The sequence below is a fragment of the Cenococcum geophilum genome (genome assembly GCF_001692895.1).
Source record: "Cenococcum geophilum 1.58 unplaced genomic scaffold K441scaffold_46, whole genome shotgun sequence".
NCBI lineage: Eukaryota > Fungi > Ascomycota > Dothideomycetes > Gloniales > Gloniaceae > Cenococcum > Cenococcum geophilum.
The window spans coordinates 24,711-41,470 of record NW_027137604.1 but is presented as its reverse complement, the minus strand read 5'-3'; the positions used below and the strand labels follow the sequence as shown (position 1 = coordinate 41,470).

At 43.0% G+C, this 16,760-nt stretch overlaps 2 protein-coding genes across 2 annotated transcripts; both read right to left on the bottom strand.

The window, feature by feature from the left end:
- Positions 1–60: 60 nt before the first annotated feature.
- Positions 61–2,807, bottom strand: K441DRAFT_235521 (HET-domain-containing protein). The gene is made up of 3 exons (XM_067640673.1): positions 574–2,807; positions 360–516; positions 61–270 (listed from the first exon to the last, which is right to left on the bottom strand). Exons 1-3 carry the CDS (start codon positions 2,484–2,486, stop codon positions 244–246), a joined length of 2,097 nt encoding a protein of 698 aa, XP_067500026.1. The 5' UTR covers positions 2,487–2,807; the 3' UTR covers positions 61–243.
- A 351-nt stretch (positions 2,808–3,158) lies between these two features.
- Positions 3,159–10,021, bottom strand: K441DRAFT_578728 (uncharacterized protein; the record flags this gene model as incomplete). Its single annotated transcript, XM_067644303.1, has 8 exons — positions 3,159–5,321; positions 5,459–5,752; positions 5,813–6,107; positions 6,257–6,622; positions 6,688–7,314; positions 7,371–8,869; positions 9,066–9,469; positions 9,625–10,021. The coding sequence occupies 8 exons, from the start codon at positions 10,019–10,021 to the stop codon at positions 3,159–3,161; spliced, it is 6,045 nt and encodes a 2,014-aa protein (XP_067500025.1).
- Between the last annotated feature and the right edge of the window lie 6,739 nt (positions 10,022–16,760).

Here is a 16,760-nt window from a genome sequence, read left to right as displayed (position 1 = left end):
GTACGCGTTGTTTTGGTTCTGGTGTTCATGCACGGGCCTTCTTCTCTTAGGCTCGACGTGCTAAGGGATAGTCAGTCAGAAGTTCCATTCTCATTATATGGTTTTATAAGATAGGCAAACTACTGGAAAGAGGAAGTAATCTCGAACAATATCACTTTTGGCCCGTTGACGCCGTGGGTGAGAGCGGAGCTTCACAGGCACCGCAACAGCAAAAAGGACTTGAAATGATTTTAAGAGGACCTGCTATCCTCTTATCTTAAGGTGACGAGCCTCCATTTCCTGTTCTTTAGCCCAATCCAGTCTTCTTCGGGTATACTAACAAATCCATTTCGAAGGGCTATACCATTGTTCCAACCCACAGACAAAGCATGTAACATACGCCCATTTCCGGATAGCCTAGATATTGTTCCCGCGCCCACTAGAGCCTCGCCCCCGATAATTACTAGATCGAGAATTGAGATTTCGTGGTCGACATCTAAATCATCACCTTGTGCGGTCTTCAGGCTTGAAGAGCAAATTGATTTAGGAAGTTTCGGATCATTGAACGGAACGCAGATTCTGGTTTCCAAATTAGGTATTGCTTTTAGAACCTCTCCAGTCGTCGATAAACAGGTGTGACGAGGGGGGCCTCGCCTGTGCGGATTTGGACGCTCGATGAAGAAGTAGATTGTAGCTGTGCTAGTCCAGAAAGTCAAGAATCCGGAATGGAGTACCTCTTCGCCAGCAGTAATATCAACCAGTTTTTCGATTGTTTGAGGCAGCTCGAGCCACTGTGGAGCTGGACTTCTAGAAACACCCGCGGAAGTATGCACAGGAGACGACTGGGTAATTCTAACTAACTTTCCGCTAATTAGGCGGCTATAGAATGTTATAATGCATGATTCGAGCGCAGTTCCTTTCTCAGACGTTCTAATATTCCGGGCGCCTCCGCAGCACCACGAGGACCAGCTCCAGGTTGGGAATGGTAACTCGCGAGCTGTGCCGTCTTGCATCAGAACCGTCTGGGAACAGGTGTTTCTGCGACGATTAGAGACTGATGATATTGTCCACGTGAGTGAGTTCGCAAAATGCGACTTTGGTAGACCCCAGATGAACTCATCACCCCCTAACAGTGCTAGGGCCCTTGTCGCACCAGCAAACGCATTCAAAATATCCGATCCGAAAGATAATTGCCGCACACTGTATCCTCGAAGTAGTCGGCTATAAATTTCGTAAAACTTGTCTGATTCGGTCTTCACACTTCGGTAGCATGGTTTCCACTCGGCCAGGCTTCTTGGGATTGTGACATCATCATGCACCAGCAATTCGAGGACATTCATCTTGACGGGCTCTTCCGACTCTAAGAATTTCTCTTCGAGCCAGCTTGCCGTCTTGCAATGCCAATAAATCTGCTTTTCTCGGAAGATTAACAGCCGCCGGGAGAAGAGACGCTCTTGAAACGTCCATGCTCTTGTTTGCCATGGAGATATTCGATCATAAATAGACAGGGGACTGGTGCTATCATCGACGATTTTGAGAAGACTAATGGTAGGCAAATGGATAATATCTTGGCGGACGTCCCTAGTACCGGGACGAACGCCTTGAAGCCCCGAACCCGCGTCTCCCGCGGCGGCCACGATGGTCAGAAGTGCCCTTGAGTAGATAGCACCCATCTGGGATATTTGGTCCTGCTGGCTCGCTGGGTCATCTTGGAAGATACAGAGTGTATCAATCCAGCAGTACTGCTCACCAATGGCTTCGGTTACCTGTATAGCATCCTTAATGGTTGCAGGTATGTTTTCTCCTTCAAGTGCTCCTTTCTGGCTAAGTATTGGCCAATCTGCATGCGTGAGTTTCTTTTGCTTCGCTGAACCCCATACGTATGATAGTGCAACGAAACGACATGCTGGCGGCGCAGTAGTGACACATGAATGTTTCACATCTATCACCAGTAGATTTTCCGGCTGAGGAGGGGATCGCGGCCAAATTGGCAAATGGCATTTATCTCCATGATGACTTTCGCAGAGATCCAGCCATTTCTTAAACAGAACTGGATCCGCCGTTTCTTCAAAAAGCCGTCCAGAGAACCTGCTTGCATGTGTTTCCCCGAGCAACCTATCCGAATCTCCATCCAAGCCAAACCCTCTTGGAACCGGATTGAGACAAACTTGAAATGTAACGGATTGAAACTTTTCAGATTCTACGATGAAATCAACATGCCGAGGGTGGTGGCACTCCAGAAACTCATCATGCTTGGCGGACCATTGCATAGGACAAAGGCAGAAGTGCACTGCTTGGAGAATGCAATGAGCGTCTTTCGAGATTCTCGTTGTATCAAAGCTCTGCTCTAATAATTGGCACAATGAGCAGAGCCGTTTCCTGGTGATTATATCCCCGATGGAGCCTATATCGACATCTTTGACGTTATATTGTAGGCCATTATCCCCAAATATATGACGCTGAAAATCAATCCCGGAGCAAATCTCGCATAACTTAACGCTCGCCATTGCGGTTTAGCTGATGCTGTAAGGCCCAAACTAGCAGGAGAGTATATCGCCAAGAATACCGGAAACCTCAAGGAGTTACTTGAGCACTAAAGTTAATGAATGCAATCGAGGTCGGGGGAGGGATCAGTTAGGCTTTATCTCATAAATCAGACGCTCCGTAGTAGATTTTGGTTACGGGGCAGGGGAAGCACGTGCAGCGGCTCCCTATACCCCCCCCCAAATCTTCTGCGAAGCGTCTGAGAGCTTATAGGCGTCGTTTGGGTGTAAACTAAATGGTTTAAAAATCAGTTTTATATGTTTTTACAAGCTATATCATAACCACGATAGCTATATTATATATTAATATAATAGGTTCTTTAGGTAATTATATCTTTATAAATATATACTATAACTATAACGTGTCCCGCTCTACGTCGCCATAAGGCTAAAAAGATAGACAATGCTTACGAATCTATCGCGACTGTTGCGGGATCCAATATATACACTCTTACAATAACTCTATATCTAGAATATTTAAGGGGCGAGATACATTATTATAGAACGTAAGCTAGATTTTAAAACGCATCTTCGTAGATTTTAAACTAAAACCGACCGATAGCCTATATCCAACTTCTTGTAGAATAGAGCTACGATATCGCCATAATATAGAAGTAGTAGAGAAGATAAAAAGCTTTAATGTAGTCGAAAAACCCATTCCTTAATTCCCTTCAATCCCTTCGCTTCACCATTCATCAGCCCATGTATATAGCACTCTCCGACAAGGCCATGTACCCCATTTCTTGATTCGCTTTCCCTTACGAGGAAAGGAACTCCACCTCCATTGAAAACAGCAACGGCATCTCCCACACTAGCAGACCCAGGCGCCACTCCGGCATATCCCCTCTTTGTTGTAACAAACCTCCATCCGGAAAGATGGTCTTGGAGGGCGAACGCATAGTTCAAGCCCGCCCCGTTCAAGACCTCATCGTTTACTTTGCTCTTGGATCCTTGGGTAGAGTCAGATGCTAAGTCTAAACGAAGAGCTTTATACGATGAGCGAAGATCCATGGTTCCAGAGGCTGATATCCTCGGATGCAAGGCACCCGCGATAGGAACTTTCCATTTCAAATCAGAGAGGCTTTCCGAAGCATATGCCGGATATCGCTTCAACGAATCTATCATCGAGTCGACCTCCTCTAGGTATGCCCGCAGCTGACCTAGGTCATTTCTCATGCTGCTGATGGTTATCAACACATCCACTTGATAGCCATGAATTTCAAGCTCGTCCGATGAAGGATCACAAGAGGTTTCTGGCTCTGCAACCCATGAAGCGTTGCGGTTCATGCCACGGCTTGAAGAGTCGTAGAGACTGCTCGGCCTGGGGATGGTCCAGTTTGGGATCCAGGAAGGAAATCGTGATGGTTGAGATCCAAGACCTGCTCGGTAGAGTAACAGCATTACTTTGCCTTGCTTAATAAATGCACATGCATATCTCCGAACAATAACCTCCAAAGGCGCGTCATAACTGGGCTCAAAAGCTAAGTTGTCCCCGTCTGACGCAAAACCAAGTAATGCAAAGAGGCGGTCACGTCTTAACGTTGATTCGGCGGCACGGAACGATTCAAGCAGACGTATAAGCGACCAACGGGTTTGCCGTGCTTCCCATTCCCTTTGCTTTGCCAATTCAAGGAAGGGCTCCCACGCGAATTTAGTGCGGAATATGTCATTCCTTGAAGTCCGGAACTCTCGATCTATCGTTTCGACGGCACTGAAGAGATCATTCCAGTCAATATTCCATTTACCACATATTATTCGGACACCGGCGGCAAGAACCACTTCCTGAATTACCCAAATCCTTCGGAACCAGGGACGCTGGAAGAACTCTATGATGTCGCCCCACATTCTATCGTCATGAGGTGGTATAGACTGATCACTCCATGAAGCTGGGATAGGTGAAATGCACTTCGGCCATAGTACTGACGTATCTTTCGCTCTAATCTGCATGAGTGTTTCTATTGCATGGTGGCTCCGGTCATCTTGGCCAAGGAAAACTATGACGGAAGTTGCCCTCTGGAAAATGTGAGGGAGTAGTCGGATTTGCTGTGCCTTCTCTTTCTTGTCATTCTGATTGATACATATAGCGTCTACCCATAGAATCACAGGTTCCTTTTTCTGGCGCAAATGCCGAAGAGCTGCGTGCAAGGACGGTGTTACATCCAATATCCCAGCTTGAGTCGACAGCATTTGTGGCTGCAAATGGGTGCCCCATACATAAGAGAGTGCTTGATACTGATCCGATCTCTCTATAGAAGTGTGGAATATGACGATTCGCAATGTCTCTTCACCATTCCCTGGCAGTACAATGAGTAGGCGTATCTCGGCATCACGCAGTGGCCTGTGAGAGTACTTATGGAATGTGCCCGGTTCTTTCACCCCGATAATTGTATTCCCGGGTAATGGGACGATGTTGTTATTTTCAGGCAAAGGTTGTAGAGTCATAGCGCTCTGCACATAGTAACTGTCGCCTGGTGCGGCACTTGGTGTGGAAGGCCAGCGCCCATGACGACGATGAGATAGATATGCCGCATTCGAACTGGAAGACAACTTATTGCGTCGCTGGGGTTCAACCATAGTATTCACCGAACAGTAAGCCATGTGCTGCCCTGGTGTTAGTGTATGGTCTATACGGGCTTTAAAGTCGCAGTCTCCCAGCAGCATCAAGCCGTCCGATGCATATAACTTCCACGGATCCACATAAAAATCGATGCAAAAACCAGAATAAAGATCACTGATTTTCATTAAAATGATGATGTCAGTTGGCGAATCTTTTCCAGGTTTACGACGATATTTCCGTATCTATTCACTCGGTGTTAGTTTCAATTACTGAAAACATAGGGTAGAAGGAAAGGAATCGGCCTAGGTATTAAAGGCCTGAATTGAGGTGCAAGGAAGGAAAATAGTTGTGGCGCAGAATGCATAAATACTACACTAACCCTTTCGATTTGCGATAGACTCAAGGGAAAAGGAGCACTTCTACCGCCGGTCGTGACAGCGACCTCAAAATGGTAGTTAGGCTCACCCAGAATTCCCAATCCTGCTTCATGATAATCCTGTACCGCTAAAAGAGCTGCAATGTGTGGAGATATGTCGCCCTCATTGAATGTAAATGAGGCATGATTCTTTGAAACGGATGAAGGCAGGTAGCCGGCTCTCGTCGACAGAAGACTCGTCCAATGAACTGATGGATCATACAATGCCCCCAGGTGTTTTGCGAAAAATTCTGAGGCCTGTGGGCCATTGTGTCAACCATTTATTTGGAATTGGAAACGGCAAAGTGATTTACTCACCATAAGCTCCCCTATGTATTGGATATGCAGGGCTGATTCTGTCCCAAAGGTTCCGTGGGTTTGGAGATCCTTTACATAGATACCATCCGGCTGAAATTCTGTACGAAACGGCAAACATCTTCCGCTGTCCTGTTTCATCATTCTGTTCTTCATGGGTTCGCATTTACTAGTGGAGCCAATACCGTCTATCATTACGAGACGGATTCCGTCGGCCCGCTCGCCATCAGAATTATCATCAGGAATCACATCAGAAAATTGATGCTCCTTGCTTCTCATGCCTCTGATCTCCTCTTTGCTTTGAGTGAATGGTGACGGTATTATCGGAATGTCGCCTGAGGCACCAGCATACCTGTTCGCTAGCTTTTCGGATGGCAATGAACCAGCTTTTTGCCAGGTTATTTCCCCTTCTGTAGTGTGGAAAGATAATGCATACCTTCATCCAACAAACATACGTTGACATGAATACCTTGTCTTAGCAACGTCGCCTGAATTCGATTATGTGTGGCAGCGGTGAGTATGGTTTGAAGTAAATTCTGGTGCGTCAAATTCTTGATACCACAATGCTTTGCTATCATCTCAACAAGTTCAAAAGATGGGCACTCAACTGTGATACAGTCCTCAGTCAAGAATAGGTTCAGCGAATCATTCGTGGCCGACGAGGCTACTTCCGCTTTTCCAGGAAAACCAGCTACATCGGTTTTGCGGAATTTGAGGGTGTGGGTTTGAATGATATGGTCTGCGACACTAGCACGGATGTTTTCTATCTGCTGGATTACCCGATCTCTTTCCGGATGCGCTTTGGGAATCAAGCTGCGAGGTTTATGGACAATTAGCTACTAGATTATGCGGCTAAATGGAGTGGAGAGATGACTCACGCCTTGATAAACTCTCTGCGTTCCCAAAGAAACATTGTGTACGATTTATGTACACTGATGAGGCCCTGAGGCGTAGTGTTACTCTTTACTAGTCTGGAAAGCATGCGGGAGTCTGCTTTGAGATGCTCAAGTAGATTCTCCATTGAACTCAGTTCTTCAACTGTGAAAGCTAGTAGTGGAGCTTTACCCTGGAAGCTATCCTTCAGGTGGTCCCGGTCGGCAATTAGCCAATCGATGTCATCGCCAAATGGCGCCAGGTAATCGAATAAACCTTGCTTCTTGCCTGTTGATATTGGGAAGATAGGTTTAGTGGCAAGCCACTTAAGAGTGTCAGCTACCTCCTTGGGATGGGCTTGCTTAAAAGCATTGCTTAGATCGCGAAAGACCCTTATAATTTCTGATAGCGGGGTGGATTTGTTGATGAGCCTCGCTTTTTTGATGATAGAAGCGAGTTCCCCGTCACCAGTCGCTAACAGACAGCGGAAGAGATGTCCACAACTCAGATACTCGGATGCGGGTTTAACCTTCTCCGCTATGCACTCTTGGACCGTATACCAACGGAGGGACTTCGTGTATTTCGGTGGTCCTGACGACGCGCAAATTAGCTTCCTTTTACCAAAAGCGTCCCTGTATCCTGTTAGCAATATACGTGACAATGGTCGGAAGTAGATTCGGCATTTTACCTTATGGTTAGCTCTTCGCCGATATAGTAATTCTGGATTTGCTGGTAGATGTGAGTGAGAAGTTCCTTTCGAGGATTCGAGTTATGTAAGGCCTCCAAACAAGACACGTAGTACTGGGCGCTTCTATTTACTGCGACTCCAAAATAGCTCAAGAAACCCCAGCGCGGACTTTTAGCATCTTTTACATCTAGAAATGGGAAGCAGTCGCGGTCCTGCAAGAAATGATCAAGCATTGGAAGAACGGTCTTTGACAATGGGACTAGACCGTTCCGGCACTTGACCTTTTGGGACTTGAGTTCTTCCAAGATCAAATGGTTCGAAACAACTTGAGTGGGCGATTGTGGAGAAGAGTTGTTGTTCTCGATCCATTTTGAATAGTGAGCCCAATTTTCTCTCAAGACCCAGAGAATATCGGACGACTGGCAATTGGCCAAAAGGTATCGGAACTCCTCGGACAAAGACGGGGTCCCTTCTTCCTGCCCATCCAGCAGCGGCGTAGCGAGACGAGGAATTGTTGAGATGTGGAATGCTGTTGTTAACCAAACGAACCAGCCTTTGTCGTTCGGAAAGGACTTGAGATAGTCAGTGTGTACAAAGGGAAACCTTGTTTCGAGTTGAGTGGAAATCCTGGCGAGAGGGGAACCGTTCCCGCGCTCGGCATGAATGTACACACTAGATCCAAGGCTTCGCCCCCCTCCCTTTGTCACGAACCAAAGCTCTGCACTTCTTAGTGGTCGCCAAGATGCTTGGTATAGAAACTTTGCGTGTGAAACTAAATAAGGCTCAGGGATCGCTTTAGGATTGAAAGATTCCCCCCCATGCATCTCGACTATCAAACGGCATATTTCGGTCGCATCACAATCTCTGACACCAAGTTGTTTGAACAGATCGTGCCGGTGGACATTATTCCCCGCCACTGGATCAACGGCGAGAACTGGAATTCCCTTGGGAATATTGAGAGATTGGGTATTCTCGGAAAAGAATATGGCTGCCCCTTTGGCTGCTACCCATTGGCCTTCTCGCAGCGGGATGATTGGCATCTTATGTATGAGGGGTTTAAGGTCGATCTTTAGCACCAGGGGAAGCATCGCTGTTGCAAGCTGCGCATGCCATTCTGCTGATTTCGCCTGAAAAGTACTTGGCTCGCTGGCAATCATTGAGTTCAAGTCGTCCAAAAATTTCTTAGCGGTAAGTTGAGTAACGCCGAGCTGATATATAGCATTGATCTCCCAGTTGGGATACTTCCCGGATAGATAACGAAATGCAGTAGTGGAATTAAGAATGAAAGGAGTGCCCCGGTCATCTAGAAAGTCTCGTGGTACGTACGCCAATGAACATGGCTCGACCAAGGTTTGCTTCCAGCATTCAAGCACAGGTTTCTGACGGAGCTGATCAATTATGTTATTTTGGACAGGTCCAAAGAACGATGATACCACACCCATGGGGACATAGTGAGGCCAGTTGTATCGTAAAGGTCCGGAATTGAAATTATCGATGGCCTCCAGGAAAGCATTCACTGACGCGTCGCGTAATGTGCAATTCCATTGACAAGACTTGTCAATATCTTCCCGATTAGCGGTAAGAAGAAAATCGCCTTGGACGAGGAACTAGTCGTATTAATATTGATGGTACACTGCAAAAACTATACGCACATACTTGAAAGCCGTAGTCTCGGATGGGTAAGAACGCGTAGACGCTCTGAGGGGTATTTTCGGGTTCACTAGTTAGGTCAGGGATGGGAAAAGCAAGTAGTACCTCAGTCTGTAAGCAACCTGGGCGTTTTGCTTCCAGTACAGTAGGATTCACAACGTGCTTCCTGACAAAATACTGCTTGGTCGACTGCCCTTGACTCAACTCTGTGATTAGATTGCCTGTTTCCAATCTATCGGCCCTCGAAAGTTGTGATGACCAAATCTTCCCATTCCCTTGCGATACTTTCAAATTGATTTCTCTGATCCTCCTTAGAAAAATTAAAAGTATGGAATCGAAGGAAAGGATCTCTTGAACGAGCTCATCTTCGTTGTAGTCCTCAGCAAGCTGCAAATAGAAGGAAGTGTACCCTAGGATAGTGGCTTCAGGAAATTCGGCCCACACAGGAGCTGTCGAACGGACCACCCTATGTCTCACTACCCCGCTAATGTCTTACAAACCTGTTTCTATAACCTAGTCATTACGTACTACCTCATGTATATATAGTCTCTTTTCTTCGTAGATCAATCTACACACGAGTCCTCCTTTCCTAATCCTATTCTACGTTCAACAGGAGCTATCATACCAAGCTCCGCTCTCCGGTCAAATTTAAACGTGTATTCACGGGAAGTTATCCACACAGCGTCGGCAACCTTAAAAACAGACTTAAAACCGATGCCCTTCTCCCCAATGTATCGAGTGGAGTGGTCTAGTCCAGCCTTGGTGCTCACTCCGATGCTACAGATGGCTTCGACGTTTTGAGCTCTGAAGCCAACCTCGTTGCAATCTACGCGAAGACTGCCTAGTTTATACGTAAAATTCAGAGTTGGAGTGAGACAATTGTAAGCATTATCATCGGCATTTTGGAGCAGTTCAAGGAGGAAACGTGTTGATTTGTCGTAGAGTTGTGTGGATATACTGTATAAGTGTAAGCAGAAATTGATAAATTTCTGCAGATCCATAAACATACACCTCAAGAGCATTCCGAGTTACTGAAACAACGCCTTTGTGCCGAATAGTTTCGATCAACTTTCGCGCCTCTTGCGGAAGGCTCATCCTCAAATCTTAGCGGTGGCCGTGACTAAAAATGGGCATAAATCCTTTTGGGATGGCTATTGGTTATAATTTCTCTGGGAGTATTTGATATAGGAAGGAAAGTTGAGAAAGGATTGCAGGGGGAGCCACGTTAGCTGTTGGAGCGATGGATATTGTCTTCTAATTGGTGAGGGTAGGGCTTAGTAAGCTGTGGCGTGAGTTAGTTATTGTTATTTGTTAGAGACGGCGGAGAAGGTGACTAAAAATTTGTTGGAGTCGTACAGTTCGAGTTCGGGCCAGCTTGTGCACGTATCGACGGCTGAGCGCCCGCTGAGTCGCTGAGCCGCACGTGACACTATTACGAGATTTCAGCCAGGCAGGTATCAAGACAAATGACATAAGCTGGCTGGTAGGTAGAGACACAGAATTGTACGAGTGATCTGTTTTATTCAAGGTGGCTCTCGAAGATCTTTATATACACAAGGAAGATACTAGAATAGGAAAGAGGGGAGGTACAGGCAATAGAGACATCCACCAAGACATACGAAATACGAGGGTAAGCACTAGGGTAGTCTTACGTAGGGTACTAGGCATCAAAGACAATTTTAAGACGATCTAAAGCACATCCGATTTAGGCCAATAGCTACTTCAGTGGCCAACACACCCCCTCAGATCTAGCGTAGAGCGTCAGAGCTAGATTACTAGAATAGGCAGTTAGGAGAGACAAGTTAGTGGTAAGCTCCGCCAAGCGTCAATTAACCAGATATCTAATATCGCGAAGCCCTACCACCTCGACGAACTTTTGATGATTTTGCTTTAATAGAGCCTTAGTTAGTCTATCTATAGCTATCTCGCTCGTTAGTACCCATTATACAACAAAGCTTCCGTTTTATACTTCCTGGCGAAGCTAGAACTAATAAATATCTATATGTCAGAGCTTTATAGATACTATAGGAGTCTCTTTCGTCACGATCTGTACTAACTGCTAATTATCACAATTAATAATAATGTCCTGTTCTAGATCAAATCTAATAGCTTTAAATATCCGCACTATATACTTAACCTCCCCACTAATATATAAGAGAGCTAGGAGTTCTGCCTCTGTAGTTAACTTAGTAACTACCTTTTATCTAATTGCCTGCTATACTATAGGCCTATTAAATAAGCTTATTAAGAAGCCCTATAAGCTCTAATATGTTAGAGCATCGTTAGCAAAGCTGGCATTAGAAGCAGCTTTTAGAACCTAGTTTATCTCATATAGTGTAATAGTAGAGAACTTAAGAGCGAGGTATCTAGTATTATAGAGATAGGTAAGCAATCTATTAATCTCCGCAAGATAAGCTAGTAATAGATTTTATAAGAACTTAGCTAGTTTGCTAACTAAGAAAGTAACGTCTAGTTATGTAGTAGATGCCAGATATATCGCAGAACCTACACGGCATTAATATCCTTTTGTCTAATTCGGCGTAGCTTTTCCTTCATACAGTGTTAATTCCTGGCCCAATAGTGGTGTAGCTAATAGCTTTAGATATTCTAGATGGTATATTAAGACTAGCTTCTCAAAATACTAATCTAAATAAAGCCAGAGCTTTCCCTTTTATCAATTTTGCATAATATAAGTATTTAGGAATAACGTAAATTAAGGTATTTGGCGTATCTCAAATCAATCTTATAGTTGCTTTAGGATGTCCTCCATCTACTATCGATAGCTCAGGTGTCCTATAATTAGGATATCATCGACGTAGAAGAATATAAAGATAGGTTTAGTAGGGTATACGTAGAGATATAGCTTATCCAGTACCGCTTTTAAACCCATACTTTAAAGAGCAGTAAACATTTCTAAAAACTATAACTTTAGAGATTTCCAAAGTCCATACATTGCCTTTCTAAAACGGAGAGATAATCTAGGCGGTAGGTCTACACCCTTAGGGGGAATAAGGTAGACCTTATTATTAACCAAGGCATTAATAAAGGCGTTAACGGCGTTAATCTATATAACGTCTAGGTTAAAGCTAGTGATAAAAGCGCAGAGCAAATAGAAGGTCCGATAGGCTGCCGTAATAGCTTTAACCTCCTCTTATAAGACTACTTAAAGGTCTCCACAGACAACTAGACAAGCTTTAAATCTCATAATAAAACCATCCAAATCTTCCTTATACGTAAAGACCCACATTATAAGAAGCCAATAAACCTTCTTAATTAGTTGTACCTCGTCCCAGGTATATTTTCCCATTAAGGCCTTTATCTCAGTGTAAGCAGCTACTTTAAACTCCGTAGCATACTTATAATTAAGCATCTCTTTCTAAGACCTTAGTAGTGGTAGAAAGTTATCTCGATGTCTGTACGTCTTTATAGCAGCAGTATAGAAAGCATAAGCTAATGGTGTTATATCTGGATTAATAAGGTCATTATTACCGTTATTAATTTAAACCGCAAAGGCTTATCGTTGTAAATCCTAATTTGGCATATCTTTCTTCTTTGCTATAGGCCGCTTTTCACGGCTAGAACGTCTCTTACCCCCTAACAATAAGCCTGCTGTTGTCTAAGGTTTGGAATAAGGTATAGGATCTACAAATGGTGGTTTGGTGACTTCAGAAGATAACTAAGTAGTAGATAGTGTCTATAGCGTAAATGCCGCAGTAAATAGTAATTGCTAAGGCGCTAAAGACGCTAATAGTATAGATGGTTCTAGAGTTAGCTCCAGGGTAGGTAGCTGACGGAGTTCTTTTATTAAGATCTGAATGCTTTTTAACATAGGAGTAATATCGATACTTGTTAAATACGGCAGTCTTACATCTAGTTCTTTATTAAAGTTCTCCATCTAGTCCTTACTGCCATCTTAAAGATTATCTATTAGGTCCTAGACTTGCTAAAAACGGTCCTTTTAAGCCTATGAGATAATAAGGTATTCTAGTATTTCGGGAGATTAATATCTCTTTAACTTATTAATTTATATATCACGAGATCGGATAATGCGGTTGGTAGTTAGTATCTATATCCTATAGATATTTAACGCTTTTATACCAACGAGATAACCTATTTAGGCTTATGGCTCAAACTTTGCCTTTTTAGGAATGCCGTATTTAATAAATACGTAGGTTAAAGATCCGGCTATACAAAGTCCTACTAGCTATGGCTTCCGTTTATATAGCATCTTAAATGGGGTCTTCTAGTTAATAGACTAAATGGGAGTTTAATTAAGTAGGAATACTACTAGAAGTATAAATTCGGGCCATAGATCTACGGGTAACTTTACTTTAATAATAGCAGTCCTTACTTATTTAGAAATAGCTCTCCCTAACCTCTTTATAGGTCCGTTTTAAGCTAGGGTATCTAGTATTAATTACTTAATAATACCTCCGTTAAGCTGGATAAGGTTCTTTACCCTAACGCCTATACCTTACTCCTTATCTATATGCTAAATACGGATACCTTAAGCATTAAATTTCTTCGTAAATGCTATTATCGATTTAAAGAGTAGAAGCAGCATCTTTTGCTTATGGTTCTTAATAGGAAAGGCATAGTAGTACTTCGTATAGTTATACCAAAAATAAGCTATACACGTGTCTTTATTAAACCCGTCTTATTCTATAATAACATTAAAGTAAATATGTTTAAAAGGGTAGCTTCCCTTTATAGATATTCTACGAGATATTTACTAGGTTATCTTTCCTAGAATATATAGTTTATAAAGTGGTATACCGTATAGAGTTCTTCCTCTATCCGTCTTAACTACTTTAACCCCATCTACCGCAATTAGCAGGTAATCCACTAACTCTATATTATAGTATAGTAAGCGTTAATGCTATACTTTATTATATGCTAAGGTCTTAAAGAATCTGGTAGATATAGCGTAGGTAGTAGGAGTAGGTAGTAAACAGGCGATAGTATTAATAAGGTAAAGACCTCCATATTCTATAAGGTTAGTAAATAAACTTCCGTTATCTTTATAGCGTAGATAATTTATAAATTAGTTAATAATTATTCTAACCCTACAGAGCTTTACTATAGATATTAGATTAGTATAAAAATATAGAGCGTACGCTACGTTCCTTAATATTAGATACCAACTTAGGCGTTGTTTTCCCACCTTAATTACTAAGTTGATATTACCGTATCCATGGATTTCTGCCCTAGAATCTCTAGCTATTACTATAGATATGCTTAGCTTAAAGTTATAGAAGTATCTAATATCGTTACAGAAGTGGGTGTCTGCTATAGTGTCATAACCCTAGGCATTAATTAAAGAAAGATCCGGATGTTCCTGCGATAATAATAATGGGTAGAATATTGTTATAGCAGCCGCTATAGCTCAGGGCTTATCTAGATCCTTAATCTTTTTAGAAGTAGATAAAGCCAATATAGACGTCTTTAACCTAGTGCCTTCCTTCTTAATCTGCTTAACCCTTTTATTATAATACTGCTTATTTGTCGAAACCTTAAGCTATTTCTAATACTTCCTTAAACACTCGTTATTTGGTATAAAGTTTATACCTTAAAGAGACTAAAACAGTTACTTATAATTCCTTAACTTATAGGGTAAACCATAAGCAAAGCACTTTACCTTAGGTGATTAAGAAGGTGCTAGGGTAGTAGACGTTGTAGGATCTGCAGCTGGCTGCCCTAAGAGTGTAGTATGGGCGTTACATCCCATATTTAGATGCTTGTAGAGGAGATTAAATTCCTTAATTATTATTACCATTTTGAGCTTCTCTAACCTTTTCGCTACCTTCTAGATAAAGGTATAGTATAGAGCTGGATAGATCTCCTTATAGTCCTAAACAAAGGCTCATATAACACTGCTTTCTATTACCTCTATCAGCCCTTCCTCTAGCTCTTCGCCGTTCTGTATAATGGTAATATAAAGCTAAAGCCATAATTCTAAAGTCTGGCGTTTAGGCCCTTATTTCCATTTCCTAAGATCGTCCAATACCATCTGCTGCAATGTAGCTTAAGATGGCTTTGCTACCTTCTTTAGCTGTCTTATAATCGAATGTGGTATAGTAAGGTTCTTAAGATACCCCAAGAAGTTGGTGCCTACTATGGTATATAAGAGTGCTGCAAACGTGTGGAGCTTCTCTTCCCGCTTTAGGTAATCTTGTTATTAGAGCTTATAGAGCTCGAAGAGCATTCTCTATGTCTCTAGAGATTGCTAAGGTTGTTATCCTTAACTTAATAACCTAGGTGGAGCTGTTCTAGTAGACGCTAGAGTTGCTGCTAGAGCTATAGGAGCTGCTGCTGGTGCTGTAGGATCTGCAGGTACTGCTGTAGGTGTTGCTGTAGGTGCTATAGGAGCTGCTGCTATCGAAGGTATGGCTAGCTCATTGTTTTCTTTAATTTCTTTCTCCATCTTATCTAGGTCAATATAGTCCTAGATCTTCACAAAACTTACTTCTCGGCAGATAAATTAAAACTATATAGGCCAGTCTTTCTAGGTTAGCAAAAGAGGGTTTGTAGAGTCCTTGGTTGCTATATTAGCTTTTATTTTAAGGTTACGTAAAGAGACGCGCTTACGCGTAAAGCACGCAATATTCCGTGACGAACTATGCTCAAAGAGGCTTAGTAGTAGTTATCTGGCCACTAAGATCTCCCTAGTGCTTAGAAGGTTACCGGGCTTATAACTTTCAGCCAGGCAGGTATTAAGACAAATAACATAAGCTGGCTAGTAGGTAGAGACACAGAATTATACGAGTGATCTGTTTTATTTAAGGTGGCTCTTAAAGATCTTTATATACATGAGGAAGATGCTAGAATAGGAAAGAGGGGAGGTATAGGCAATAGAGACATCCACCAAGATATACGAAATACGAGGGTAAGCACTAGGGTAGTCTTACGTAGGGTACTAGGCATTAAAGACAATTTTAAGACGATCTAAAGCACATCCGATTTAGGCCAATAGCTACTTCGGTGGCCAACACGAGATTCGCGAATATCTACGGCAGCCAAGCCGTGGATATATTCGAATATCGTACCCCCGCTGATTAAGCCGCTGATGCGCGCGTACCATTGGCCTATTGGGTCAGCCGTGCGCCCATGTATTTACCCTATGCGGTAAGGTGTCACAGTGCTACAATGAAGTAGACTGAATAACTACGTTGTGGTATGAAGAGGGGAAGAAGGTGGAAAGGGGGTATTGTATATAAATAGTAGGGCCGGCCGCCAAGTCGTTAGTGGTGGGCTAGCCAACAGTAGGGAATAGTACGAGATAGTATGAAACAGTATGCGTCAGGTCAGTGCCGTAACAGTACTCCTCTCCCCTAGACAGTTTAGTCCCTAAACTGAATAAATAACTTAAAAATAGGCAGTATACAGGGTTGCCTATTTTCTACCGCAAAGATATTAGTTCCGCTTACCGCCCTTAACTAAGCTAATAGCGATTTTCTATGCCGGGCATAGAAAATCCTAATTAGTTAGTTTAGTAAGTAAGGTTAGTAGAACTCTATACTACCACCTAAATTAGTCCGTGTAGCGTTTCTTGGCGAGAATTTAGCTAATTAGACAACTTTAACCGCTAGTTAAAGTTCTATAATATCTTAACCACCACAAATTTTAATACGGTGGTCGGCCGTAACCTTAGCGTGACTTTTCCTTATCTTATACCTAGTCTAGGGGTTTTAGCTTCTTAGGGTGTTGCTTATAGAAGCGCTATACAGCTTATTTATAACC

Bases quoted from the DNA above. Each gene is read 5' to 3' on its own strand.
- K441DRAFT_235521 (XM_067640673.1), bottom strand. From the start codon at position 2,486: ATGGCGAGCGTTAAGTTATGCGAGATTTGCTCCGGGATTGATTTTCAG. The intron at 517-573 runs TAATTTGGAAAC...TCCTAAATCAAT, and splicing joins GAGGTTCTAAAAGCAATACC to TTGCTCTTCAAGCCTGAAGA. The intron at 271-359 runs GTGGGTTGGAAC...CAGGAAATGGAG, and splicing joins GTATGTTACATGCTTTGTCT to GCTCGTCACCTTAAGATAAG.